This window comes from Scomber scombrus, chromosome 11 (assembly GCF_963691925.1).
Source record: "Scomber scombrus chromosome 11, fScoSco1.1, whole genome shotgun sequence".
Lineage (NCBI taxonomy): Eukaryota > Metazoa > Chordata > Actinopteri > Scombriformes > Scombridae > Scomber > Scomber scombrus.
This window is the reverse complement of record NC_084980.1, coordinates 3,367,932-3,395,276: the sequence shown is the minus strand read 5'-3', so window position 1 is coordinate 3,395,276 and position 27,345 is coordinate 3,367,932. Positions and strand designations below refer to the sequence as shown.

General features: G+C 38.9%; 1 protein-coding gene across 2 annotated transcripts; it reads left to right on the top strand.

Annotated features, from left to right (window-relative positions):
• Window positions 1-1,229: 1,229 nt before the first annotated feature.
• Window positions 1,230-27,345, top strand: LOC133990257 (glycogen debranching enzyme-like). Of its 2 annotated transcripts, none has more exons than XM_062428513.1 (35): window positions 1,230-1,288; window positions 4,613-4,727; window positions 6,585-6,795; window positions 7,582-7,751; window positions 8,029-8,232; window positions 11,065-11,246; window positions 11,619-11,730; window positions 11,997-12,123; window positions 13,157-13,259; window positions 14,079-14,176; window positions 14,645-14,784; window positions 15,335-15,522; window positions 16,578-16,701; window positions 18,123-18,286; window positions 18,581-18,682; window positions 19,126-19,281; window positions 19,368-19,518; window positions 19,612-19,736; window positions 19,822-19,934; window positions 20,042-20,176; window positions 20,408-20,538; window positions 21,171-21,307; window positions 21,407-21,540; window positions 21,634-21,809; window positions 21,998-22,100; window positions 22,246-22,369; window positions 22,487-22,588; window positions 22,725-22,836; window positions 23,156-23,291; window positions 23,382-23,494; window positions 23,754-23,965; window positions 24,138-24,235; window positions 24,714-24,801; window positions 24,903-25,036; window positions 25,164-27,345. In XM_062428513.1, the coding sequence occupies exons 2-35, from the start codon at window positions 4,640-4,642 to the stop codon at window positions 25,279-25,281; spliced, it is 4,611 nt and encodes a 1,536-aa protein (XP_062284497.1). In that variant the 5' UTR covers window positions 1,230-1,288; window positions 4,613-4,639; the 3' UTR covers window positions 25,282-27,345. The 2 variants fall into 2 exon arrangements, with proteins under 2 accessions (XP_062284497.1, XP_062284498.1); XM_062428514.1 differs by lacking the exon at window positions 16,578-16,701 and adding an exon at window positions 16,082-16,205.

Below are 27,345 nucleotides of genomic sequence, written 5' to 3'. Positions count from 1 at the left end.
GAAATTCTCCATTGGATTTATATCCATGATACATCCATCAAATATGAGGAAGAATAAACAGTGTTCAGAGGAGGCATTCAAGGTGTTCCAATTCCATACACTATACTCATACTGTGAAAAGTACACTCTGTACTAATGTTGATAGTGACATTTTGACAGTTAGTATACAAGATAATCATATTTGTTTTGGATAGGAAAAAGACACAGGATGTGCATCAACACATGTGAGTCAAACAAAACATTTGGATTGCACCTGCCAATTTCATATTTACAGTAAAAAATTAGATGTGGAGCAAAAATACTTTTTTATTCTAAACGTCCCTGGAACAGTGTTAAATTGACCAGTATTGATTTCATTTTTATTATCTTGGAGTTGTTCCATTACATACATGCAAACAGTATGCAAATAGTATTCTACATGTTGTTTTACTGTGAATGCTACATACTCATCATCTGCTTCAGTAATCTGACAACAGGAACTCCACAATATATCTGTGATGATTTTGGATTACCTTTTAAATTTACATTATCTATGTCAGTGGATGACATAATCCTGTCATTATGTTTCATGTAGCTCTTACTGCACAGGCGTGGCATGCTGCTCTCTGTCTGCCCAACTACTGCACTGCAGTGCCAGGTTATGTAACCCCCCCCCCCCCCCTGCCTGTTTATGTGTGCAGCATGTGTGCATGGTTTTGGTAAAGCAACTCAGATTATGCAATTGAATGCTCTTCGTAAGCATTTTGGCAGCAATACCCAATCATTTTGTAGAACCATTTATTGATGTAAACATGACAGATTATAACAAAATGTCAATCTTTAAACTCATTCAGTCCAACAAAAGGAAAAGCCTTTACTATTAGATTGCAGTTTTGCAGTTTAAAATCTTATATGACATCAACTATTAAGCCCAGGTGAGCAAGAAGTGAAGGGTTTGTATCTGAATGCAAGAGGAACAAATAAACAAACACTGTTCAACAACCACCACTGAAGTTCCCCTTAGCAATGTACTAAATTCCAAAGTACTCTAATGCAAGACTGGCTACTGCTGAACATTCATCAATGAGCAAGAAACTCTGTGTGTGTTACTTATTATCACACCGAACACAGTTTTGTTTGAAGAACACATTTGCTTATCTCAAAACGGCGTTCCTCTTTACTGGTGTCATTACGGTAATGAACCCCGGTCACGCCCCCCTCACTTCAGCCTCAGACATCCAGGAAAACAGAGCCGTCAGCCGTCACTCTGTTCTCCTGCTGCTGCTCGGACCAGAGACACAACTAACAGGTGACTGGGAATGTTTTTACATTGTTTTAATGACTAAGCTGCAACGAGTCTGTATCCCCAGCAAGCTCGCAGGTCAGAAGATAAAATATTAGCTGCTTTAGTTAGCTGTCACAAGTTGAGCTATAGGTTAACTCTACAGACGTGACGTTTTCACCTTACTATCTGTTATTTTAAGAACAAATACAGCTGAACACCATTCAAATTTCTGTCTGTTCACTAACGCGTTGAACTTTATCTTCCTTGAGGACCACGGTACTTTATGTTACTTCATGAAACATGTATGAACACAACATAAAATGTTGCCGTGATGGCACCGCCCACTCATTCTGATGGGAGCCGACTGTGTGATTTAACAGCGAAACCACATCTAAACAATGACATTTTATTAAAAAATATGTACTTTCAGCAAATCACACGTATGCCGAATTGTTGACTGGTTTCTAAAGATTAAAAAGTGGTCATGCATTATGTGTTATGAAGCATGGTTGTTCGCCAGTAAACAAGCCAATATTAAACGACCACTCTTTTAAATGGAGTTTGTTTTGTTTTTTTCTACAGCCGCAAACGACGTTAGCTCTGCAGTCTTCTGCATCATCACAGCTAATAGTCATTTTCTGTCATCTTGAAGCGACTGCACATTTATATATCTGTTTGTGTGACTTGGCTAGACGTGCTGAGCTATGGTGTGAAGAGTTTTATAAATAGAAATTGTGACATTAACGGCTGGATTCCTGACCTTGTCTTGGTCAGACTGAAGCGCTGCGCAGACTCAGTGGGAGGGTTCAGTGAAGTTCACTGACTCTGGATGCATTAACCTGCTGCCTGGATCCAGTTTCTTACAGAACTCAACCCAAAGATTTGAATGCATGAGACAATCCTGTAGGAAGCCTGTCTGGTCTTACTGTATGAGTATTCTAGTACCAGCCTCAGACTGCTGTGGTGCAAGTAATAGGGTCTCTGGGGGCTATTTGAAGGCTCCAGGAAGTCCCTACCAAAATAGAATAAAATAAAATAAAGTATTGTACATGCAGTATAATACCAGTTCATTCTGGCTGATTTCGCTGCAATTAAATCTGATCAACCACAGCCTTATGAACACATTCAATCAGTGCATGTGTATTATTCAGATGTTAGTATGATGTAATGCTCCATCTTCTAGAAGCATGTTGAGTTAACCAGTTAATGTTAATCTGAAAATACAAGTAATGCATGAAAATTATGATTGCAGTCTGTAAAACACAAATAAATGCCGAAAGTAATTTAAAGGAACAGTGTGCAATATTTAGGTGCTCCATTGGCAGTGTATAATCAGCTGAAAATAAGATTTTTTGTATTTTCGTTACCTCAGAATGAGCTCTGTATATCTACATAGCGAGTGGGTCCTTTTCCACAAAGCCCACCATGTTTCTACAGTAGCCCAGAATGGACAAACGACTAGGGAGCGCCTTTTGCATTTTTTTGCCAGTTTCAAAGCCACCGTAAATTCTCTTACATGCTTTGTTTCATTGTGCAGCCTCACTGCTAGATGCAAATGAATACTACACTTCTCCTTTAATGAATCTGAATATTTCTGATATGTGGACATAAATCAATTGTGTAATGGTTACTTTCCACCTTTCATTGCTGAAATGGCGAGTGGTGGAGGAAGTATTCAGAGTTTTTACTTCACTTGTCACATGTACCCTATCCACTTTATATATTCTAGTGGAGAGTTTTAATCAATATCTAACAACCTGCAACCCAATTTAGTACAATTACTACTACTTTGAAAGGAGTAGGAAGTATACAGTAACAGACAGGCAATACTCAAGTACTCAAAACTGTATTGAAGTACATTACTTGACTAAATGTATGCAGGTTCTTTACCCCATTTAAATGCTTTTTGGTTTATTTTGGTCACTTGTTAGTCGCCATTGGCTTTGGTTTAATGGGTCAGTCACATCAATGGTAAAGTTTCAATGTAGTTTCTAGAATAGTTTGCTAAACACGACAGTTATTTCATATCCAGTAAAAATGTGCATTAGAAAAGTCAGCATTAGGCTTTATCTTTAGACAGTTTTCTATGGCTATATATATATATATATATATGTGTATCAAATTGGCTGCCTGAGGAAGCTTTGTGTCCTATAGGATCCACTTCTATTGTCTGGTACAGCCACAGTACATATAGTTTCTCCTGGTATACAAAGTGAGCTTCCTATTGCTGTGTCACTAACCTATTTTACACAACCTGTGTCCCAACCACCCGATTGCAGAAATAGGCCTTGTTTAACAGTTAACCCTTCTTATCTTCAGGCCTGTTAGCAGTATTTGCCAACCTTCTGTGTGCCGTTTATGTCTTTCATACAGTTTTTTAGGGAACTTCATCAATGCATTTCCTGTGAGGGTTATACTGTGATGATTCCTTAGCTGTAAATGATCATTTTTTTTGACTGATGCACCTGCAACTTAGTCACAGATGATTGAGGTATCTTTTTTAGCACTGAATGCAGATTAATTGCATGTAAAATATCACCGACTGTGCTTTTATTTATTTAAAGGGGATCAGTCTGTATCAGTATGTATAGCGTTGCGGTTTCTGCATATGTGTACTACACATGGAAACTGAACTTCAGCAAACTGCAGCACAGCCACAAACTCTGCAGCCAGACAGTGAAGAAGTTAGTCTAGTGCCTTTATATTAATAAATAATACTTTCTTCATGTTTTATTTAACACGACAACCCACTGAAGTAAGAGGATGAGTTAACAGGTAGTGACAAGCCTCCAGAACAGCCTCATTCCTCCTTATCATAGATTCTCTCGACTGGAGGGATGAACAGCATTCTTCTAAAAACATAAAGCCTTATTTTTATCATTCGTTCACCGCCTCAAAATCTCCTGCAGGTGTTCAGTTAGGTTAAGATCTGGAAACTGCTAACAGAGGGGGTTGATGAACAGTTTTTATCCACCACTCTGGTTTAGAGAGCTGTGCTTGATACTAAAAACAAAGATTCGCCAGTAGAAATCCATCAGGGAACATTCATCTGAGATCTACTGACTGTCCTTATTGATTAAGATTCCTACTATTATTAACATTAGCTTGGATTCCATCCTCTCAGTTCACAGAGTTGTAATCCTGGGCAGATGTCACTAAGACTTGGTGATGTGCAAGAAATGTTTAGAAACTTATAGCCTCTACTGATTTTTCTCAAGAAGTGTGTCCTCATGGTTGAGGGATGTGGTGTAGAAGCTCTAAGACAAATGATTTGAATGTTTTTTGAAGTGTTTTGTTCCATATAAAAAGGTCACAACTCTTTATTAACCTGTTTTCTCCTCTTCACAGGAGATCAGGGGTCAGCCAACCTTCGAGATGTTGCCTCAACACATGAAGCAGATCCGAGTCCTGGTGCTCAACGACAAGGAGAATTTAGAGCGGACTCTGTTCAGGCTTGATCAAGGTACAGTAGAACTCATTTTAAACACCTGTGCTTTATGTGTTCCACCTCATTTATTTGCCACTATATCCACTATATTGTCCTCTTCTGTGTAGAGTGTAGTAGTGCAGAGTAGGATCCAAATCTTTTGGGTTGAAGCTATCTTATTGATCTGCTAGCTGAGTGATGTGCTAAGATTCAATACCCAATAAATCGATAAATTTGATATGTTTTATATGGTATTTCACTGACCCCCAACCTGAAAACTTAATCATTAATGTGTAAATGATCCCAACACAGTGTATGTTTGCATGCATAAATGTATTTATGTGCTTTTATTTTATTTACCATGAACATATAAGTGCTTAATTTTGAAAAGACACTGAAATTGACAGTAGGTAACCCTGGCAACGGTATGTAAATGCTCCATGATAGTCCTCTTTGGTAGGTAATCGTGGGACTATTCATACCTGGGGAAAAAAATTTAACTTAATAAAGTGACATATTAAAAGTCCAACAGTGAAAATGACAACAGTTTAATCTCATTGATGCTTGCTGGCAGTGGGTGCAGAATTCATTCTGGGATACTGGGCCTTCCATCGCCTTCTGCTGACCAATGATGTAACTTCATCACTCAGTCAGCGACGGACAGACAATCTTGGTTATAGGGCTGGTGCTGGTGCTGCTGTTGCGGTCCAGCCAGAAATTTGATGATACAGTCATTGTAAATAGACAAACAGGTATTAAGCATCATAGTGTTTGTAACAGATACTAATATACTAAACTGAGTACAGCAAGATACAGTAAAATACACATTTAGTAGTAACATACAGGTGGGGGACAAAATGAAAGGAAAAACCAACATCAAGTGTCTCAGTGAGGTGTTGGGTTAGGGTTAGTTCATTCAGACCTGTGCCACTTTTTTCTGTAATTTGTCCCCCGTCTGTAGCAACAGAAACCAGACACAGTATTGGGTTGTTGATGAATTAACCAGGATTTGGTAGCTTTCTTAAAAATAGTGAAGTTTGCAGTAAAATTTGCTTTGCTCCTGGAACTAGTAACCTGTAGTTAGAAATATCCTCCGAACACACAACTCTGACCCATAATATTGCTCTGCTAGCTGCTAAGAACCACTCGCTAATAGTCAGTTGAGGTTTATATTATATAAGGTTTAATCTGGTCCCAAATCACATTTGATTGGATGAATGTATATGACAGGATATGTAAAGGTGGTGTTTTTTGATCTGTACACATGGTGCTTGATGAGGAGGTACAAGTTAGCAACAATTAGCTTCCTGTTTTGGGTTTTTTCACACACCTAAGTTCTTGGTTTTAACATTAATAAAGCAAATACTGTAAGTCAAGTAAAGCTGGAGTATTTTTTTTAAATTATAAGTAAAATCAATGTAAAATAAAGAGTGTGTGTTAACTGAAGAAGGAGCAGCTTGCTGTCTTGGAGGGAGAAGTGTACTGCTTGACATTTAGAGTGATCTGAACCTGAGAGGGATTTGTGGACTGCTTTTTCAACTGGTCTATATATAGATAATACTGTCATGGTCCAAACTCTAGAGGGCCAAGAAGACTGGTTGGGTTTTTTTTTTGGCTAATTTCATTATGAGTGACTGTATATGTGAAGCATTCCTTTTGTTTATTTCAGAGCTACAGAGCTGTGTCTTGTCTTGTGGGTTTTGGAAGTGATGTTAAGTCTATAAAAGGCCAGTGTGGATGAGAGAACAAGCAAAAAGTCACTTAAGAGCTTTTAAAAATTAAAAGAAATCTTATTTTCCGCTGCAAAAATGACATGAAAATGAACTGAATTACAACATAGAATTGAAACCTCTTTGTCTTTTCAATATCACCACATGTTCCTTTCCTCCTCAGGGTTTGAGCTCTACCTCCAGCTTGGCCCCAGTCTTCAGGGGAGGACCGTTACAGTATACACAAACTACCCACTTGAAGGACAGCCGTTTCAGCGTAAGAACTACCGTGTTTTGAAGTGGAACAACCCAACGGGAAGAGAGGATGACTCTGATAAGTTCTGCACTCTGGACCTGAAAGTATCCGGGTCCTATCAGTACTACTTTTCTCATGGGTAAGATCATGTAAATAATGGACTCAACAAGGGAGTACATCAAATATTATTGAAGGGGATCAATAAGTAGGGGATCTTTAAGTTTAAATTAGTACGGCAATTAATATATGTCTGACAGCTGCAAAGCACTTTTAGTATCATAGTATTAAATATCCGTTAATAGATGAGTGTCAGACACTTTCTCTCCAGTTCCAGTTGAGACAAAATACTGATGATTTTAGAGCAAGTCCATACAAATAGTTATATTTTCGAGCTCTGGGTGCAAAAAAGATCGCTTGCAGGTACCGTTTGACGGGCTTCATAATGCCAATATTCATCTATTGCATGTTCAGAAAGTCTACTGTGGTGTCTTTTGGTTTGGATTTTATGTTTAGTTCTTGTTCATAACATTCTTTTTTTTTTTTTTAAACCATATATTAATTGTTTATTGTCATAATAAAGCACAGTAAAAGTACAAGTAAGGTGAAGTACACATTAATAATACTAAAATAATAATAAAAATCAACCTGGAACACAGAGAACAAGGTCCATATACTTCACAAAAATAATAAATGGTCCTCAAACTGTTTCAAATATGTCCTGTCCTGTATGTAGTAGTCATTTATTCTAATGGAAGACTTGAGATCATCTGCTCAGCCAATCTGCAATCAGTTCATTCCAGTCATATCATAATGTTCTTTCTTCACCTCCACCTTATCAATCATCTTTTAGCTCTCTCTCTCTCTCTCTCTCTCTCTCTCTCTCTCTCTCTCGTATTGTTCCTGAATTCCATCTTTTTCTCTACAGAATCTCAGATCGGTCAGGAGGAGGCTACTTCGTCGTCAACCCGGTCCTTCAAGTCGGACCAGAAAGCCACGTCCTTCCACTAGACTGCATCACCATCGAGACCTACCTGTCCAAATGTCTGGGACACCTGAATGACTGGCCGGATAGATTAAGAGTGTCCAAGGAGTCAGGTGTGTGTGGTAGATTAGTCTTAACTGAATATTTACTCACATTACCCACCGACACCACAGTGCTATCAGAGAGAGGAAAGAGTAAGAATGTCTGAACTCTCCTGACATCACCGCATCATCACAATGGTGACTATTTGTTTACAGTATATTATTTTAGCTGTCATCTTGAATTGATCAATCATTACCCTTGTTTTGTGTGTGTAAGTACAGTGTTTTAGGACAGTAGGAAGATACTTTATTAATACTGTGTGTGTTTCTGTGTCCCGTCCTCTCCCAGGATACAACTTGATCCACTTAACGCCCTTACAGACTCTGGGAGAGTCCAGGTCCTGCTACTCCTTGGCTGACCAGCTGACCTTTAACCCAGAGTTCAGTCCAGAAGGTCAGAACTACGGCTGGACCGACGTAGGGGGGCTGGTGGAGAAGATGCGGAGGGACTGGAACATGCTGTGTATCACTGATGTGGTGTATAATCATACTGGTGAGTGACTGTGTGTGACAGCCTGACAAGTCTAACACATAATGTGGGACTTTAAGGACAGATAAGCTTTATTTATATAGAACACATCATCCTTAAGAGAAAAGACATTTGAATTCTTTGCTCATAGGAGCTCAGAGCTTTACATTTGCTTTATCTGGCAGGGGTGTGATCAAATCAGATGAAGTGATTGATCCTTGAGCGAAACTGGGTCATTGTAGTGATACATTGACACATATACTAGAATATAACGTGACTATTTCAGGTAGTGGAATGAATAAAGCAAATAGTAGTAAAAGAATAACAAGATGGGGATTATTAAAACTAATGTTGATTTCTTTTTAGCAGTAGAATATTCACAACCCAGATGCATCAGGACACTCAATTAAGCAGTGAAATGTATACAATCTCTAGTTAAAATAACACTTAGGAATGCAAATCTAATCGATTGTTGTTAGATCTCTTTTCTAATTAGTAATGATAGACATTATTTATTCAATAAACTTGTTGAAAGTGGTGAATTCAAAGAAATAAGGATTCCTCCTCAGTGGTTTTCTAGGTAAAATAAAGGTTAATAATGTACCAACTTTGTTATAAAACATATGTGTTCAGGCGGTGGTGGCTTTCAGAATAAAGTATCCCCCACTCCCTCTCTCTCTCTTTCTATTCTATCTGTCACACACACACACACACACACACACACATTGTGAAGTATGTAGTGTGTGTATGTGTGAGCAGCATGCTAAAACCAAGGACGGGCTTCACTTTAATAGAGGCCACTGGCAGCAAGCCATAGCTACTAGCCCATAGAGAGAGCAGTGAAGTGACTCAGCTGAATGAAGTATTACATAAAGTAGCACATAAATACATAGAAAATATAAATAAGGGTTGACATTTTAGAGATTGGAGATTATAATAACTGCAGCAGTTACACCTTTATGTGTAAAAGAACAGAAAATGCAGATTCACACAGTTATGATGTAATGGTTGTTAATCAGTAACAAGACTACAGAAAAATCTCTTGTTTTTTAGGGGTCAGAATGATGATGCATTCTTTGAAACAGGATGTAGATTCTGAATGAAAACTGCACACACTAACATGAAAGTAAATGAAACGAGTGCAGCTCTGTGTGCTGTGTGTGCTCTCCAGTGTACCCTTCTATCCTTATCACCAGAAAGGTCAAAGAGTAAAATGAGCCAGTTTAAAAGGTTAACGACAGAGTGAGACGTCGCTTTACCGACTATCACACTATCTGTACATCTGTGATAAGAGATAGAAAATGTGTCATTCTCACTTTAGAGCTTTATTGAATATGACAACTTTTTCTATTTAAATAAAACTGCTTCATCATCTGCTGCTAAAATCTAGTATTATATGCTTTTTAATGCACTTGCACTTATATATGCATATTTTCTTGTACAATAACTTGAAATACCAGTAAGCAGACTTTACCATACTACATGTCAGTAAACTGTATCCATTTGGTTTTACCATCATCCTTTAAAAAACTAAATCATTTTACCCCCTTTGTTCAAATCTGTATGCATCCTCTTTGATTTAAACCCTTTTTTTAATGTGTTCAAAATTGATCTTACTTCAACTTCCAAATCCATAATTGCAATAACAGGTCAGCCAATAAATCCAGCCTTTTCCAGGACAACTTTTTCCAACTTTTCAATTAGATTCCGAGCTCCTGTCTGTTGGATGTGATCATATTGGGAATACCACCGGTCTAAAATCATTTAAAATTGAACCATACTCTTCCTTTCTGGACCAGTCAAGTAATGCAACATCATAACTGCTCTCACTGTCATATTTCATACATCGGTCAATTGTCACCTTTCTCTGTACTCTTTGTTTTTTTATGTTTTTGTGTTTGTCTGTGTTTCTTTATTTTTAAGTTTTTATGCTGTATGTCTGACCAAAGCAGGGTCACCTGACAAGTTCTTCTAGGTTTCATTGGCTCCACCTGCACATGTCTGTTTTGTTAGTTATTGTTCTCTTTTCCTAATCTAAAACATTCTGCTTGTATTATGTATGAGTCAATGATGGGTTTTTTTGTCCATGTGGTTCAGTCAAATTTAAAGGGGTTAAAATGTGAAAATATACGTATGGACCCAGCATCAAATTTCTGTTTTTAATCCATTTTGAGAGAATATATTAGAGGATTATGGCAAAAATGTCTAAGTGGCGTAACCATAAAAACTTTGTACCAAATAATTCAACTTGCTTAAAAACACAACATTCTCAATAAAACACCATATCAACTAGTTTGGCATGATCTTACATTATAACTTTTTATATTAAATAAAGGTAATGGAATACAATTGTTCTTAATATTACATTTCATCTGGGGAATCACGTCAATCAGGAAACATTTACATGTTTTTAAATGAAGTAATTATTAGTATAAGTCCACTTAAATACACTGTAGGTGGATAAAATATGTAATATTTATCATTCTTTTGTGGTTACACCATTTGACATTTTCAGGAGCATTCAGTCTTACTTTGGTAAAAAATGGTGCAACCAATAAAAATACTAAATGTACATTTTAACAAACCTGATGCTGCTTTTAAAACTATTTTTTAACATATTTTTGAATTGATCATCTTTTGTCACTGACCCATATACTTTTCTTTCATGTGCCATAAATGAATCAAAATCTTTCAGTGTAGCTAAAGTGAGGCAGTTCAAACCAGTGAACAATTGAAATCCCTACATGATTCCTCTGTGGTTCATCCTCACCGTTGTTCTAAAGTGTGTGTTCCAGCATTCCTCACTGCTATCACTTGTTATTTAAACAGCTAAATGATTATTGTTCTTCCTCTCAGCGGCTAACAGTGGCTGGATCCGAAAACATCCCGAGTGTGGTTACAACATGGTGAACTCTCCTCACCTGCGTCCAGCCTGGGTCTTAGACAGAGCTATCTGGCATTTAACCACCAGGGTGGCGGACGGACGCTACACATCTAAAGGACTTCCTCCTGATATTACCAACGATGCCCATCTTAATGTGAGTACGCATGTTGTTTAGTTATGTTAAGTTAAGTGCACCATAACTTTTTCATGTGGATGCAGGAAAAAGCCAAACCAAATACATTTAGAAGTACACAAATTTGAGAGAGCTCATGACTTGATATAATCTGTGATTTTAAATGTGTTTTCCTGCATGACTAACTGCAAGCAGTGAGTGTGATGTAAGTCAGTGTGAGTCAGTGTGATGTCCACGCTCAGATGAAGTTACATCCTCAAAGAACACAAAGAAACTTTCTGTTATTGTGTTACATAATAATGAATAAATACTGTATGATTTCAGGATGATGTCAGACTACCTGGTGAATGAATGAATTATAATCCTGTGTGTGTGTGTGTGTGTGTGTATCAGGCCATCCGCAGCGTGTTGTGGCAGGATGTGTATCCAGAGATCAAACTGTGGGAGTTCTTCCAGATCAAGGTGGACACCGCTGTGAATCGTTTCAGAGTCCTCCTACAGGACGGTGTGTAGACCAGACACATCACCACTGAACACTGTCAAACCCATTATGACTGAAGCACTTTAAAAACATGCTAAAAACTAAATTAGTAGGGTAGATTTTGGTAGTTGGAACTTAAATCACTAAATATGATTTGAGGTGTGTTTTTTTTAATCATACATGCAGCTACACACAACACAACATGTCTGTGCATTCAGTGCCTCTTAATGCTAGTATGGTATAAACATCTGTTTAAAATGCCATTAACAGAGTCTGTGTTGGTTTTTTAGGTACCAAGGCAGACCATAGTAAGACTGGACAGAAGAAGGGTCTGAAGATCATCCAGGACCCAAAATACCATCGTTTTGGTAACACAGTGGACATGGACTCTGCTCTGGAGACATTTGTACCCCACAGGTCTGACTCAACACCACAAGCTGTTATTTTGAATTTTTTTAACATTGGCTTTTTCAAACATATTAACAGCTATTACTATTACTAGTCAAATTTATATTACTAGTAAAATTAATATTAATTAAATGAATATTCCATCGAGATCGAGTTAAAAACACTGAGATAGATACAGGACCAGAAATAAGTGTTACTTATTTCATATGGAGTTACATTCAGAAAGGTGGAGGAGTTTCTAACTTTCTGTCTTTTGGATGTGGCTATGTTCTGGTTCTCTTTTTTTTTTGCTGAGAGGTTAGCTTTGGTGAGATGGTGAGAACTTTGAATTACACCATTAAAAAAAAAAAAAAAAGTGTCTACTTTGAAAGATACAAATGAGTTTGTGGCAAAAAACTCATTTAAATGTGTTTGAGCCCACAGATAACATTATAACATTTATTTTCTACAGGTGCAATATTTTTATAGTAATAGTGAATTATAGATATTCAATATTCAGATGTTTAGAAAGTGGTCGACTTTTAACCAAAATAAAGAAGAGTGTGCATATGACTCCAGTTTTAGCTACACTTCATTAGCTCCCAGTATCTTTTAGAATAGATTTTAAGCTTCTTTTACTTGTTTTTAAAGCTTTACATGTTTTTTGGGGACCGACCCACATCTCAGGCTCTGTCATTTTACAATCCTTCACAAACTCTCAGATCATTTACTGCTGGATTTTTAAATACACACAATTATGCCAATTTAATTAAGAAAATATGTAATGCAGCTTTCTTTAATTAAAATAATGATTAAAGAAAGCTGCACTACATATTTTCTTGAAAGGAAAGGTGCTCTATAAATAAAGTTTATTATTATTAATATTATTAACATCGTTTTCTGATACAAATTTAGCTGTTAATTGAACTGGATTTGATGTTTGTCATAAGTCATAGTCTAGATCAGCAAACATTCTTCTTACCATTTAGACAAGTTTAAACAATCTTTATAGCACTATACAAAGTAGTAGTAGTAATGGTATTAATATTACCTCTCCTTCCAGCTCCTCTCCACAGCACATAGAGGACTGCTGTGGCTGGTTCAAACAGAGGCTGAACGAGCTGAATGAAGAACAATACCACATCGTGCACCAGCATCAGGAGCAGGTAGGGTTAAGTGTAATCTATCTCCAGGCAGGGTTCCTGCTAACGGCTCAATGTAGTACAACAGCATGAGACAGCACTGAAGGAAAGGTCAGACATGTCATATTGTAGCAGACACATGGGAGCCAGCTGGAACCAAACCTGACAACTGTTGTCATGATATACAGTAGAGACTGGAAGGATGCCTTGTGTCATATACACCATAGGTTCATCATGTATTTCTTGTGTACTGAATACCAAAATAGAGCCTTGTTAAAATTGGAACATAGTATATTAGTGTGTAGTGTATGGTGTATAGTATATTAGTGTGTAGGTATACAGTAGGTGCATACCTCATTATCAATTTGCAGATGAAGAAAAAATAAATATGAATCAATAAAAATAAAATGAGATGAAATGAAATGGAAACAAACTTGGTTAATAAATGATGACATACATGAAACATGTCACTTTAACTTCTTTCAAGCTTCCAATGAACAGATGAAAACATCAGATGTGTGTGGAGTCATGAGGAGACTGCAATATTCCTCAAATGAATACCTGAAACAAACAGAAATATCATATTTACATCATGTTTTCCATCGTTTGAGTTTAGACTGTCACTTTTTTTAAATGACATCATCTCATTGTGTCATCTTCCTCTATAATGGTTTAATGGCATTGACTTGTAAAAATAGCATTTTTTTCCCCCTTATATTCACACAACAGCAGTGGATGTAAATGTAGCCGACTTTCTGGAATTTATATACACATTTGTGCTGCTGTACATTAAGATAGAAAGTTGGCAGGTGTTCATCGTGTTCTCCCTCCTCTTTCCTCCAGGCTGCCAACTGCGTCGTGGGAAATGTAGTATATGAGCGTATGGCCGACCACGGCCCCAAACTGGGACCTGTTAACAGGAAAAACCCTCTGGTTACCAGGTAACAGCTTTAAAGAGAGGACAAGGAGTGGGATAGATACAGTATGAATGTGCAAAGAATATCAACATCTGACTTTAATGAGTCATCTTTTGTCATGTTTTATGTAGACTGTTTTTCAGGTTTTTATTATCAAACCGTATGAAGTACTGTACACTAAGAGAAACTTAAAGGAGAAGAGAGTTTATTTCAGATGTCTGTTGAAATCTCTCACTATGACCACACACGCACACACACACGTTACTCTGATGCAAACAACCCTCATTCCTATTGTAAGTAGTTACACAACGTCAGCCTTTTACTGTCAGTCACTTGAGACAGCTTCTTCCTGTTCTGTTAACCGCAACAGTGAAGGTGGATGATGGAGACACATAGTAATGCCAAGTATAAAACACAAAGCTAAATCATTTCCTGAGAAGCAGGATATGAAATCCGTGATAAATCAGATGTGTTTTCATGTGTGTGTCTCAGGTATTTCACCTTCCCATTTCCCGAGATGACTCTGGCTCAGGAGATGGTCCTGATGGACCAGCCGGACAAGTGTTGTCACTTCCTGGCTCACAACGGCTGGGTGATGAGCGACGACCCGCTACGCAACTTTGCAGAGCCAGGTAAACATCAGGGGCAAAAGCAGTAAAGGGGAGAGAAAAGCATGCTGTTATTGAGACAGGGAGTGGAGGTTAGATGTATTACATGTTTTATACAGCCAATAAATTGAATACATGTATTTATTAGATACAAAAATGTAGCTGCAACCCAGAAGTGCATTCTTTTTTTTGGTCAAATTTAAACTTACAATTGTCATATTTTATTGTATATTTCAGTATATTATATATATATTTGTATATGTGTAATATGTTCATAGAATATTTGAATTTGTTCACTTCTTTGCCACAAATATGAAATTCATACATTTAGCATTTTAATCTATAGAACTGAATTGAACACATTGCATTTTTATAACTGGTTGGTAGTTAGATGTTTATTAACTTTCAACTCCTCTCACTTATGTCTCTTATATGGGATGAAACACAGTTGGATTTGAATGTCTAATGTGAGAATCTCTATAAGTCAGAATAAACCAGTTTAACTCACATGCTGAACTGCCCGTACTTGATGAACGTGTGAATGACTGTGTGTGTGTTTCTCTCCTCGCTGCAGGTTCCAACGTGTACATCCGTCGTGAGCTGATCTGCTGGGGCGACAGCGTCAAACTCCGCTACGGCAACGGACCCGAGGACTGCCCGTACCTGTGGGCCCACATGCAGAAATACACCGAAATCACAGCCAAATATTTCCACGGTGTCAGACTGGACAACTGCCACTCTACACCCTTACATGTAGCTGAGGTACGGTTATATAGAGTCAAGAAGAGTGAGTGACCAGAAGATTTTCAAAATGTCGCTTTTGCTCACCTTGACAGACGTAACATTACTCATCACTGGCCTAATACACAACATATAACGACAGAAGGAGGTGTGTGACATAAATGACAAACATGTTCATACCCCATGAGCAGATTTAGGCATGAACACATAGAAACACAGACTGATGTAGTGCACATATTTACTCTATTTTCATAAATCATCATATAATTTATGTATTTATCTTTTAAAGTCACTGTGACATGGAAATAAGAATTTAAAGTCAAACATTAATGGTTGCCCAGCACTTAGTATGGGACAACAGTTGAACGATTTTACAGACTTTGAAAGTACTTTAAAATGATGAATAAAAGAAAAATCGACACAGTGACACAGGATTAGTACTTGTAAATTGTCACTGAATATTTAATAGACTGGTTTTATATGACCGAAACCCAATCTTTTGATATTATTGATGTAACCCTGTTAACAACTGACTCTCCCTCTCTCCCTGTGTGTAACACTGCTGTATTGTCTCATCTAGGCCATGCTAGATGCTGCAAGAGCGATCAGACCCAATCTGTATGTGATAGCTGAGCTGTTTACAGGCAGCGAGCTCATTGACAATGTGTTTGTTAACCGGCTGGGAATTAGCAGCCTTATTCGAGGTACAACTCTCATGCACAAGCTGACTTTGTTTTTGTTTTTTTTGTCTCTTTTTCTTCTCTTTTCACTGCATCGTGACTCCCCCACACTCAAACTTATATTTTTTTTTAACTTTATAACTCTCACCTTCTTTGACTGCATGCTGTGGTTACTTTGAGGCCTGTTATCACTAACCCCTTCACAATAACTCTCCTCCTCCTCTTCCCTCTTTTCCCCCCTTTTTTCAATCTTTTTTTTTTTTAAACTCACCTTCTGCCCCCCTAACCCCCCCCTACTTTCCTCCCCCCTCTCCTCCTTCCTTCCTTCCTTCCTTCCTTCCTAACACTGACCTCTTGCACTGGTTTGGGTGTGTTGCCTCGCTGTGCTTTAACCAGTACATGCTGGACGTGGCCCGAGCAGTGAATCCTAACCTGTATGTGGTGGCTGAGCTATTCACCGGCAACGAGGAGCTGGATAATATCTTCGTTACCAGGCTAGGGATTTCATCACTGATAAGAGGTACAGTCCTGTATATGTTCAAAATTCACACCCACCCATATATACTGTACTGTATATTCAATAACCAAGGTATGTATGTATGCATATTGCTTGTACAAGTTATTAACTGTTGGTGTAAACAGATGGGTGACAGTTCAAACTAACATGCAGTGTGTTAGTGAGGTGTTGTCCCCCCACCAGTGTGTGAAACTCTAATGAAGGGGTGAACAGCATTCTTCTAAAGGACTAGTGGTGATTTTCATACTCATCAAACTACTCAGCGAGACACTGTACACAAGCATGTGTATTAGTTGTGTTCTTCCATTCATTTACCTGCATTTATTTTTCTTGTCTGTATATTTAAACACAATTCCTAAAATTGCTTTCTAACATTATAATAGAGTAGAAACGTTATCTGCAGCAGGTCCATATCAACAAAACAAACGTAAGACATAATAGAAAAAAAATAATTTAACTTACAATACAAGGATAAGACAGTACAGATATATACAGGGTAATGAAAGTAGTGGTTAAAACACTTCATGCTCAATAAAGTTGTTTAAAAAAAAAAATACAGTATACAATATAATACCTCTCTGAGTAATGACCATCACTGAAGTAGAGGATAATTATTTTTGAATTTTTCAATAATAGCACAGATGTTCCACTTGTAGAATTTATACCAAAATGAGACTTTTTAAAAATACTTTATCTCGAAAAATGAATTAGTTACTGCAGCATTTCAGCCTCTTTAGCCTTCATCAGGTATATCATGTGCAGCACTATCACACTTTAATATATACATACAGTACAAGAGCTGCCCCAATCATCCAATGAGAGGACTAGAAAGATCACTGACTAATTGATGAGCACCTGGGTTAATACAAATAGTGTGTTTCACCTTTTAGACAATAGAGTATGAGAATTAGAGAGAATAGACGAGCATCACATTGGTAAAATACAACAATAGATTACAGTATAACAGTATAATTAAGGACATGATGTCACTTTATTAATAAATACTACATAAGCCAAAGTTGTCCAATGGTAATGTTATCAAACACTAGCAGCCATACTAGAGCTTTGTTTAAATAATATTAAATAATGGTTTTAAAATAATATTCAATCAGGAACTGTCTGATTAAAGGAAAAGTAATGAGTTAATGAATCTGACCAGACTTTTGACAGTTTTCAATTGTATAACAGGCACTAAAAAAGTAGTGAGGTTCATTAACCAGCCTGCTTCTCTTTACTAACAGCAGCTTGTGTTGTCCATCAGCTGTCAGCCTGACTGATGAGTTTAACCAGGTTAACTGCACCAAATGTGTGAATTAGTGGACTTTGGTGCAGTGCATCAGCAGTATGAATTGTGATAATGGTTATACCCACAATGCCTTTATTCTCTGTCCTTCTCCTCTCGTACCCCTCACACCATTTTCCAGAGGCCATGTCAGCTGGTGATAGCCATGAGGAGGGTCGCTTGGTCTATCGTTACGGAGGAGAGCCAGTAGGAGCCATGGTTCAGCCCAGTCTCCGCCCACTGATGCCCTGCATCGCCCACGCCATGTTCCTCGACGTTACCCATGACAACGAGTGTCCCATACAGGTGGGTGTCCGTCCAAGTTAAGTGATTTAAAGATGCTGATAACCAACCGTTTTAGCATGCATTATATATTCTTATTTGACAATTTATAAGATAAAACAAATAAAAATGTCATTTTTGTGTGTGTTTTTATTTTTTTTATTTTTTTATAAATAAATGACATTTCAATAATTCCTGTCATGTATAGAATTTTTATGCAATAGTGGATGCAATTCTATTGCTGCTCTTTTTTTACATACCTGCTCCAAGAAGTTTGAAATAAAATATAATTTAATGTACTCTATTTTTTTTTTACAGCTGCGTTCAGCTCTGGACTCTCTGCCCAGCTCTGCTATTGTCTCTATGGCCTGCTGTGCTACTGGCTCCACCAGAGGATATGATGAATTAGTACCACATCAGGTTAGACAACACACACACACTGATACTTGCATCTGATGCTCTGCGTCTGTCAAAGTGAGATTACAGTCACACTAAAGGAGGAACTGATGTGTTCCACCTGTATTCACCGGCTGATAGAAAACTATAATAACAAGGTGGTTGGTTACTAAATAAAAAGTTTTTTTGCTGCCAGAAAAGAACATTCACATTATTACTTTGGGTTTTGACACTTGTAAAAGAAGTTTTAAGATCAACCATTTAGGCAGAAAAGTTCATCGCCAGCAGTGTCTATCATCATCACATTTAAAACTATGTACAGTGAAATACAGAGATTTACCCAGCAGTGATACAATGTATGAAATATTGTATTAATATGTCAAATTTTGACTTTTACAAAAGAATTACACTATATTATCACATCATCATTATACAATTCCACTGAATGTGTGAGTGTCTGTGTGTAGATCTCTGTGGTGAAGGAGGAGCGTTTTTACCCCAAGTGGAACCCCGCTGCACCCCCCTCCTCTGCTGGCGAGGTTGGACCTCATACTGGCATCATCGCTGGGAAACTGGCACTCAACAAGCTGCACCAGGAGCTGGCTTCAAAGGGATTCATGCAGGTCTGCGTATCAGTACAGTGACACACAATCTTGCTGTAACTCTGCTTTTAGGTCATTCTCCTAACATGAATCATCTTCTTCTACAGGTGTACGTAGACCAGGTGGATTCAGATATAGTCGCAGTTACTCGTCACTGTCCCAACACCCACCAGTCTGTGGTGTCGGTGTGTAGGACGGCCTTCTGGAACCCCAAACACCACGAGTACGGCACCAGCGTCCCACCAATGTTCATCCCTGGTAGGTGATCGACCACCAAACATGGATTTCTCTTTTGTTCGATTATTATTTGACTCATTATTTATTATATTTTCCCCCCCTCTCTCTCTCCAGGGAAGATAGAGGAAGTGGTGTTGGAGGCGAGGACAGTGGACAGGCATGGTGGAGGCTACAAGAAGGACGGCAACTTCATCAACGGCATGCCAGAATATACAGTGGAGATAAAAGAGCACATACCGGTAAATGATGTGATGCAATTTAGTTTTTATCATATGGGTGAAAGAAATGATCATATCAGTACTAATGCTGGTTATATATATACAGTTAGAGGAGAGTACACTGGTGAAGCAGGCTGGGGTGACGTCTAAAGGTAAATCAGAGTTCGTGCAAGAAATCTCCTTCCAGAAGTTAACACCTGGCAGCGTTATCGCCTTCAGGTAAGACACACAAACACACTGCAACATATACAGCAAGATAGAAGACTTACTAGCTTTATAAATGTGGACATATTTACATAATGACCACCTCTCTGTCCTCCTCACAGGGTCAGTTTGGACCCCAAAGCCCAGAAGTTGGTCGGGATGCTGAGGTATTTTCTGTCCCAGTTCAGCCCCAAATACAAAAGAGGTAGTGTAGCAGATGAGAACCCACCAGCTGCTCTGCAGAAACCACTGGCACAGTGAGTCAGCATAAACCTGCACACACTCCTCATGACTTTACCTGCAACCATTTTCTATTTCTGTATTAAAGGTTTCTAGGTGAAATAAATGATGACGCTGTAGATGAACAGGATTTATGAGCTAAAGCTGTATTTTGTGGGTTTTTTTGTTTCCAGTTTGAGCTGTTTGAGAATCTTCTCCAGTAAAGCATCATATATGAACTGTCAGCTTTGTGTGTGTGATGTTCACAGGCTGATGTCCGCCCTGTCTCTGGCAGACCTGAACGTCCTGCTGTTCCGCTGTGACTCAGAGGAACAGGAGGATGGTGGAGGCTGTTACAGCATCCCAGGATGGGAGACCTTAAAATATGCTGGACTACAAGGTACAGTAGATACATCAAGTACCCACTGAACTCAGTCACACATAGCTTCTACAGTAGTATATGAAGTATGAAGTAGAGCCTGATCGATATTTCAGTCAGCTGATATTATCCGCCTATCACAGATATATCTGTATCAGTGTATATTTTGTTTGATGAGTGCCGATACTTTTTTAAAAGTTAGATAGGCAGCATTTTATGTATATTTTTGATACTTATTCTTAATTCAAGTTTATATATACAAACTTTTTCATTTTGGTTCTGTTTTTTTTTGTGTTATTTATAATTATTGAATTCACAGTGAAGTGCCCTGATGTCATTTTATACAATAAAGTCTATTGTTTAACCTTAACACACTGTTCAGGATCAAATTTGACCCATTTTTACATTTGAGAGCTGTAAAATCACCACATAGACCCACAGTTTACAAAAATGGAAATAAAATGTGTCTTTTTTACATTTTTGTGAATCTGATGCAAAACTGTATATATGAAAATCCTACTGCATACTCTGAAAACACACACACACACACACACACACACACACACACACACACACACACACACACACACACACACACACACACACACACACACACACACAGAGTTTAAATATCTGTCACTGTGTCTCTGCAGGTCTCATATCAGTGCTGGCTGATATCCGTCCCCACAATGACCTGGGCCATCCTGTGTGTGATAACCTCAGACAAGGAGACTGGCTGATTGAGTTTGTCTCTAATAGGCTGATCCACAGAGGGGGACCACTGGCAGCGGTGAGGCTTAACAAACAGTACCATCGACAGTGAGACCTGAGGATTATACCTAGAGTAATTGACCATCCATTACAATGACATTACATTGTGTGTCTGCAGGTGGGTCAGTGGTTGGAAGCCATGTTTCACTACCTGAAACACATCCCACGTTACCTCATCCCCTGTTACTTTGACGCCATCCTGGTATCAACCTACACCACGGCTCTGGATGCAGCTTATAAACTCATGTCCAAGTAGGTGCTGTTTGCCTGTTTGTGCACTCAAACACAGATTTAGATGGTGGAAAATAATTTTATTTTCGTTCTTTCTCTTTTTCTCTCTCTCAGTTTCGTCCAGAAAGGCTCGACCTTCGTGCGACACCTGGCGTTGGGTTCGGTCCAGATGTGCGGCATTGGACGCTGCGCCGCCCTGCCTCCCCTCTCCATGAAAATCGACGACGTCCCCTATCGCATCAGTCCAATCACAAACCAGAAGGAGCAGTGCTGCGTCTCATTGTCTGCAGGTAACCTAGCAACACAAAATGATGAAGTACAATAAAATAAGTCAAATCAGTTTCTTCGGACTTCATGTTTTTTGCAGAAGTTTGAGATGAAGATGAAATAAATGATTTATAATAATATACATATATATATACAGTAGGTGGACAGTCATTGGCTGATTTAATGGACACACTCATTGATATTTCCTCAGGTCTTCCTCATTTCTCTGCTGGGATTTTCCGTTGCTGGGGCAGAGACACTTTCATCGCTCTCAGAGGACTGATGCTGCTCACTGGAAGACATATTGAGGCCCGGTGCGTGTGTGTGTGTTAGTGTGTGTACTGAATATGTCCCGATGAGAGATTTTAAGCGTATAAAGTAGTTGTGGGATTCTCTTCTTTTGTGTATCAGCCTTCCAAGCACAAAGTGACTAAACTATTTAATGTACGGTTTCCATAGTAACATCATCCTGTCCTTTGCTGGGACCTTGCGTCACGGTTTGATCCCCAACCTGCTGGGTGAGGGTCGCTGTGCCAGATACAACTGCCGTGATGCTGTGTGGTGGTGGCTGCAGTGCATCCAGGTAGTCCCAAAATCATCAACCAGCAGCATAGATTCAAAGCACAGAAGCTGATCATCAAAGTATTGATCACAGTCTGACAAACTGATGATACTGTATCTGTGATGTGCTCCTGTGCAGGACTACGCTACCCACGTTCCCCAAGGCCATGAAATCCTCCGTTGCCCTGTCACACGCATGTACCCGAATGATGACTGTGAGCCCTGCAAACCTGGAGAGGTGGTATGTATCTGACACACACACACACACACACACATTTTATTTCTACCACTACTTCTACTCAAATTAGAAATGCTCGAATTCTAACACTTAATTTATGTGTGTGTGTGTGTGTGTGCGTGTGCGTGTGCGAGTGTAGGAGCAGCCTCTGTACGACGTAATTCAGGAGGCTCTGCAGCGCCACCTAGAGGGAATTTCCTACAGAGAGAGAAACGCTGGATCCAAGATAGACATGCACATGAGAGATGAAGGTAGAGACAACACATGTAGAGTACTGTGGATGAAGCAATAATGCACACACACATAAACATTTTTGTTGCTGTCTGTATTTGTATTATACATATGAATAGGTATGTGTGTGTATACCAAGATATCATTTTATACCTAATGCTGACTCTTTGTTTTTACCCACATGTGCTTTCTTGTTCTGTATTGTTCCTTGTTTGTAAAATTAACAAAATATTCATTAAATCAATAATACACACACATGTATCCCAAATAAAGACAGGTTTAGTGTTAACCTGTTTTATTCCAGCTGTAGTATTTCTGAGCTTTGCTGCTTCTCTCCAGGGTTCAACGTGGCTGTTAAGGTGGATCCAGTGACCGGCTTTGTCAGTGGAGGAAACCGATTTAACTGTGGCACCTGGATGGATAAAATGGGAGAAAGTGACAGAGCCAGGAACAAAGGCATGCCTGCTACACCCAGGTAACACACAGTTATCCCAGCTACTGTTCTTATGTGATTACTTTAATGCATCTGATTCTGATGTCTGTGAGACTCTCTCTCTCTGTCCAGAGATGGGGCTCCAGTGGAGATAGTTGGTCTTAGTAAGTCAACTGTCCGCTGGGTTGTGGACCTCCATGGCAAAGGACTGTTCCCTTACAAGGGAGCTAAAGTACACAGAGATGGTAAAGTACACACATACTGTACACACACACACATACACACCATAAAAAATGATCAGACCTAGTTGTTATTTTGAAATGTTTCAATGTGAAATGAAATTACAGAGCAAAAAAATGTTCAAAGGTTTCAATAACTGAGGAACAAATCTACATTATATTAATAGAGTTGGTAGAGTAGCTCTGGCTGGAGAATAGTAGTAGTAGTGGTGTTTTCAGATGAAGAAGTGGAATAACAGCAGCTGTCTGTAATAATGTGTTCCAGGTAAAGAAGTGTTTATCCCGTACACCCAGTGGAACGATCAGCTCCAGCTGTCCTTCGAAGCAGGTTTCTGGGTGTCTGGGGAAGCAGGCGACCCCAACGAGAAGCACCCTGACCTGGTTCATAAAAAAGGTATCTATAAGGACAGCTACGGAGCCTCCAGCCCCTGGTGCGACTATCAACTGAGACCCAACTTCACTATCGCCATGACAGTGGTAAGTGGACAGACTTTGACCTGCATTGTCTTAATAATAAAGTTACAAATAAATGTGTAGCTTAAGAGGCTAATACGTCTTTATTGTAGAGTTGTGCCTGGCTGGTTGACACCCTCTCTCTCCCTCCTTTTGTGTGTTTGTGTGTTTGTGTGTGTGTGTGTGTGTGTGACAGGCTCCAGAGCTGTTCACAGTAGAGAGAGCCTGGCACGCTCTGGAGGTGGCTGAGAAGAAACTACTGGGACCACTGGGAATGAAAACACTTGATCCTGAGTAATAATTCTTTATATACTCTCAACACACACACGCACACACACGCACACACACACACACACACACACACACACACACACACACACACACACAGGAAACAATTGAAGAGCCCCAGATGAAGCTAAGTGTACACTATAAGGACAAAAGATAAACCCTTAAACAGCCTGACACACAGTTCTCATCCTTTATTTCTATAGTTTGATGCTTTAAACTCAAACCTGAGCTGAGTTTTATGTTATGTTTTAGGTATTATTTTGATAGACAGGTATTTAGTATCTGTACTTTTCACTTGTCTACTGCATGTCATCATGTAATTCTGATGGAAAGTTGAGTTTCAGCAGCAGTTGAGAGTAGTTTTAGTACTTGTAGTAATGCAGAAGTAGAAATATCAGTAGAGATAACTCTCTCATACACACACGTGCTGTTTCTATATCTGTATTTTGATCATATTTTATTATCTTGTCTTATCTTGTATTAGTGACATGGTGTACTGTGGTGTCTATGACAACGCACTGGACAACGACAACTACAACGTGGCGAGAGGCTTTAACTACCACCAGGGACCGGTGAGTAACACCACCCTCTGCTGGTGATGTGTGGTACTGCAGCCCAGTTAAACAACAATAACTATGACTCTCTCTCTCTTTGTGTGTGTGTGTGTGTGTAGGAGTGGCTTTGGCCTGTAGGTTACTTTTTGCGTGCTAAACTGTACTTCGCCAAGAAGATGGGTAAAGAAACCTACACCAAGACTGTCACCCTGGTCAAAAATGTTCTGTCAAGACATTACACTCACCTGGAGAGGTAGGACTGTCACCATGCTCCAGCAGTTTTGTCTCTATGACTTAATGTTGAATTGTTAGCTTCAAACAGCAATCTAACTCATTCTAAAGTAAATTCTAAACCCTCCACATGTCCTCCATCTCCTCAGGTCTCCATGGAAGGGTCTGCCAGAGCTGACCAATGAGAATGGCCAGTACTGCCCATTCAGCTGTGAGACCCAGGCCTGGTCTGTGGCCACAGTGCTGGAGGTCCTCTACGACCTGTAGATGACCGTGACACGTCTGCCTCCCTGTCTTGCTAATATTGTACTTCCTGTTGTAGCCGTGAGAGAGAAAGAAGCTCAATTCCAGAGCTTGAAGATGCAGGTAGCTAGACTAGACTCTAGACTCCCAACACACACACACACACACACACACACGCACACACGCACACACGCACACACACACACACACACACACACACACACACACACACACACACACACACACACACACACACACACACACACACACACACGTCATCATCCTGAGAGGTTACTATGCTGCATTTAAGTCCCGTGGGAAAAAACTAAAATGTTCAAGTGTTTGCGTGTTAAAGATACCATGATGGAATTAATGTAACTTTAACAGTGTTATCCTCAGATTGGAAGTAGTTGAGCCATTTTAATACTTGACCATTAAATAACTAATTAGCAATATTTCAGTATCAATATCTGTTCTTGGTCTATTTAAACCCAGGGTTACCTAGCACTCTTCTAAAGTAGTATTATATTATTATATTAGTATTTATTGCTGAAAGCTAAAAATAACTGTATTTATCTAGGAACCTCAAATTTCCCATGTGACATAAATGCAGCATTTTCCAGCTTGAGCCATTACTTCAAACTTACACCAACTCCTGAGCTGATTCAATGTCAGTGCTCATTTTTTTTAAAAAGTGGAACTTGATAGATTTTTAAACACATTTTAAAGCACTTTGACCTCACAACCAGCAGCTTAACTAAAAGGGTCAAAAAAAAAAGAAGAGGAAAATGTTTCTTATTGAATTAAAATAACCTGCCACAGTCTGCATTTACTGCTTGAATCCTACCTCCTAACTGTCACAGCTCTGTCCTCATGTCACTCGTGTCTCAACATAAGGTCAACACACACTTACTCCATATTTCTGCTGTTAAAGTATCTTTTCCTTGGTATTGTCACTCTATAGAGATTCTTGAACTAACCAAGATTTTACACAGTGGACACATATGCGATAGCAACATACATGTTACAAGCTTAATTGTTGTCATAGGAAGTCTACAGTTTAGATTCAGTTTACTGGACACACATGACACAACTGTGCGATTTTAGAATTCATTTAGAATAACCTCCTGCAAAAAATAGTCTTCCAGGTGTTTCCCTGTTTTCCCCACAAGCCTTATAATGTACTTTAATGTTTCTATCATGTGCTCTGTCATCATTAATCAAGCTGTGTAGTATCATTCAAATAAAAGAAGCGGTTTTAGTGCATGAACGTTGTTCTCCAAGTGCCATGAAGCAGAACACTTCCAGTGCTTTGTGTTTTTAAGTGTCTGTAACCAAGATGTAGATCTCTGCTGGTGACCTTCCACTGTCTTATAGTGAAATAATAGAACCGGTTAAATATTGTGTACCAGCTAACAGAAGTCACTGTGATGTATTGAACTTGTATCACTTCTCACTTCTCACAGTCCTCTGACACACACTGCTGATACGATCGTAACGCATCGTGTGGTCACTTTGAAGTCTTGTTTCTGTAAAACACTGATGTGATTTCAATACTTGATATCCAACTGAAGCTGAGGTACGGTTACTTTGTTGAAAAGTTCAAATAACAAGTATAAGACAGCAGAGCAGAGCAGAGCAGTTGCCTGTTTTTAAGATGTAGCACTTTCAGTTTTCTACTTTTCAACAATGTGGTTTACTGACAGCCAGCAGAGCCAGTGAAGAAGCAACATGTCCCAAAGGATGAGTAATCATGTTGAGGTTAGATGACACTTTATGTATCTTTTAACAGAGATACATCAAGTGATATGACATAGAACAGTACAAAGTCTGTGAACTGAAACATAATGTTAGTTTTTACTTTAACAGTATTAAAGGTTTTACTGGATAGATACTGGACACTTAAACGGTGTAGCCTCATGACCCTCCCCCCACCCCCACCTCACTGTGACATGCATACTGTAGCCTATGTGTGCCTGCCTTTACATCAGTCTGTCTGTTGTCTGTAATGTTGTTGTTCACTCTGTTTGATTGGTGTAACTATTGCCATGGACAGAGCAATGCTAAATAAACTGTTACCTGACTTGA

Excerpts from the sequence above, each read along its gene's own strand:
- LOC133990257 (XM_062428513.1), top strand. The coding sequence starts at position 4,640 with ATGTTGCCTCAACACATGAAGCAGATCCGAGTCCTGGTGCTCAACGAC. Across the intron at positions 19,935-20,041 it reads GGCAGCGTTATCGCCTTCAG|GGTCAGTTTGGACCCCAAAG; the intron begins GTAAGACACACA and ends TCCTCCTCACAG. Across the intron at positions 21,810-21,997 it reads CTGCGTCTCATTGTCTGCAG|GTCTTCCTCATTTCTCTGCT; the intron begins GTAACCTAGCAA and ends ATATTTCCTCAG.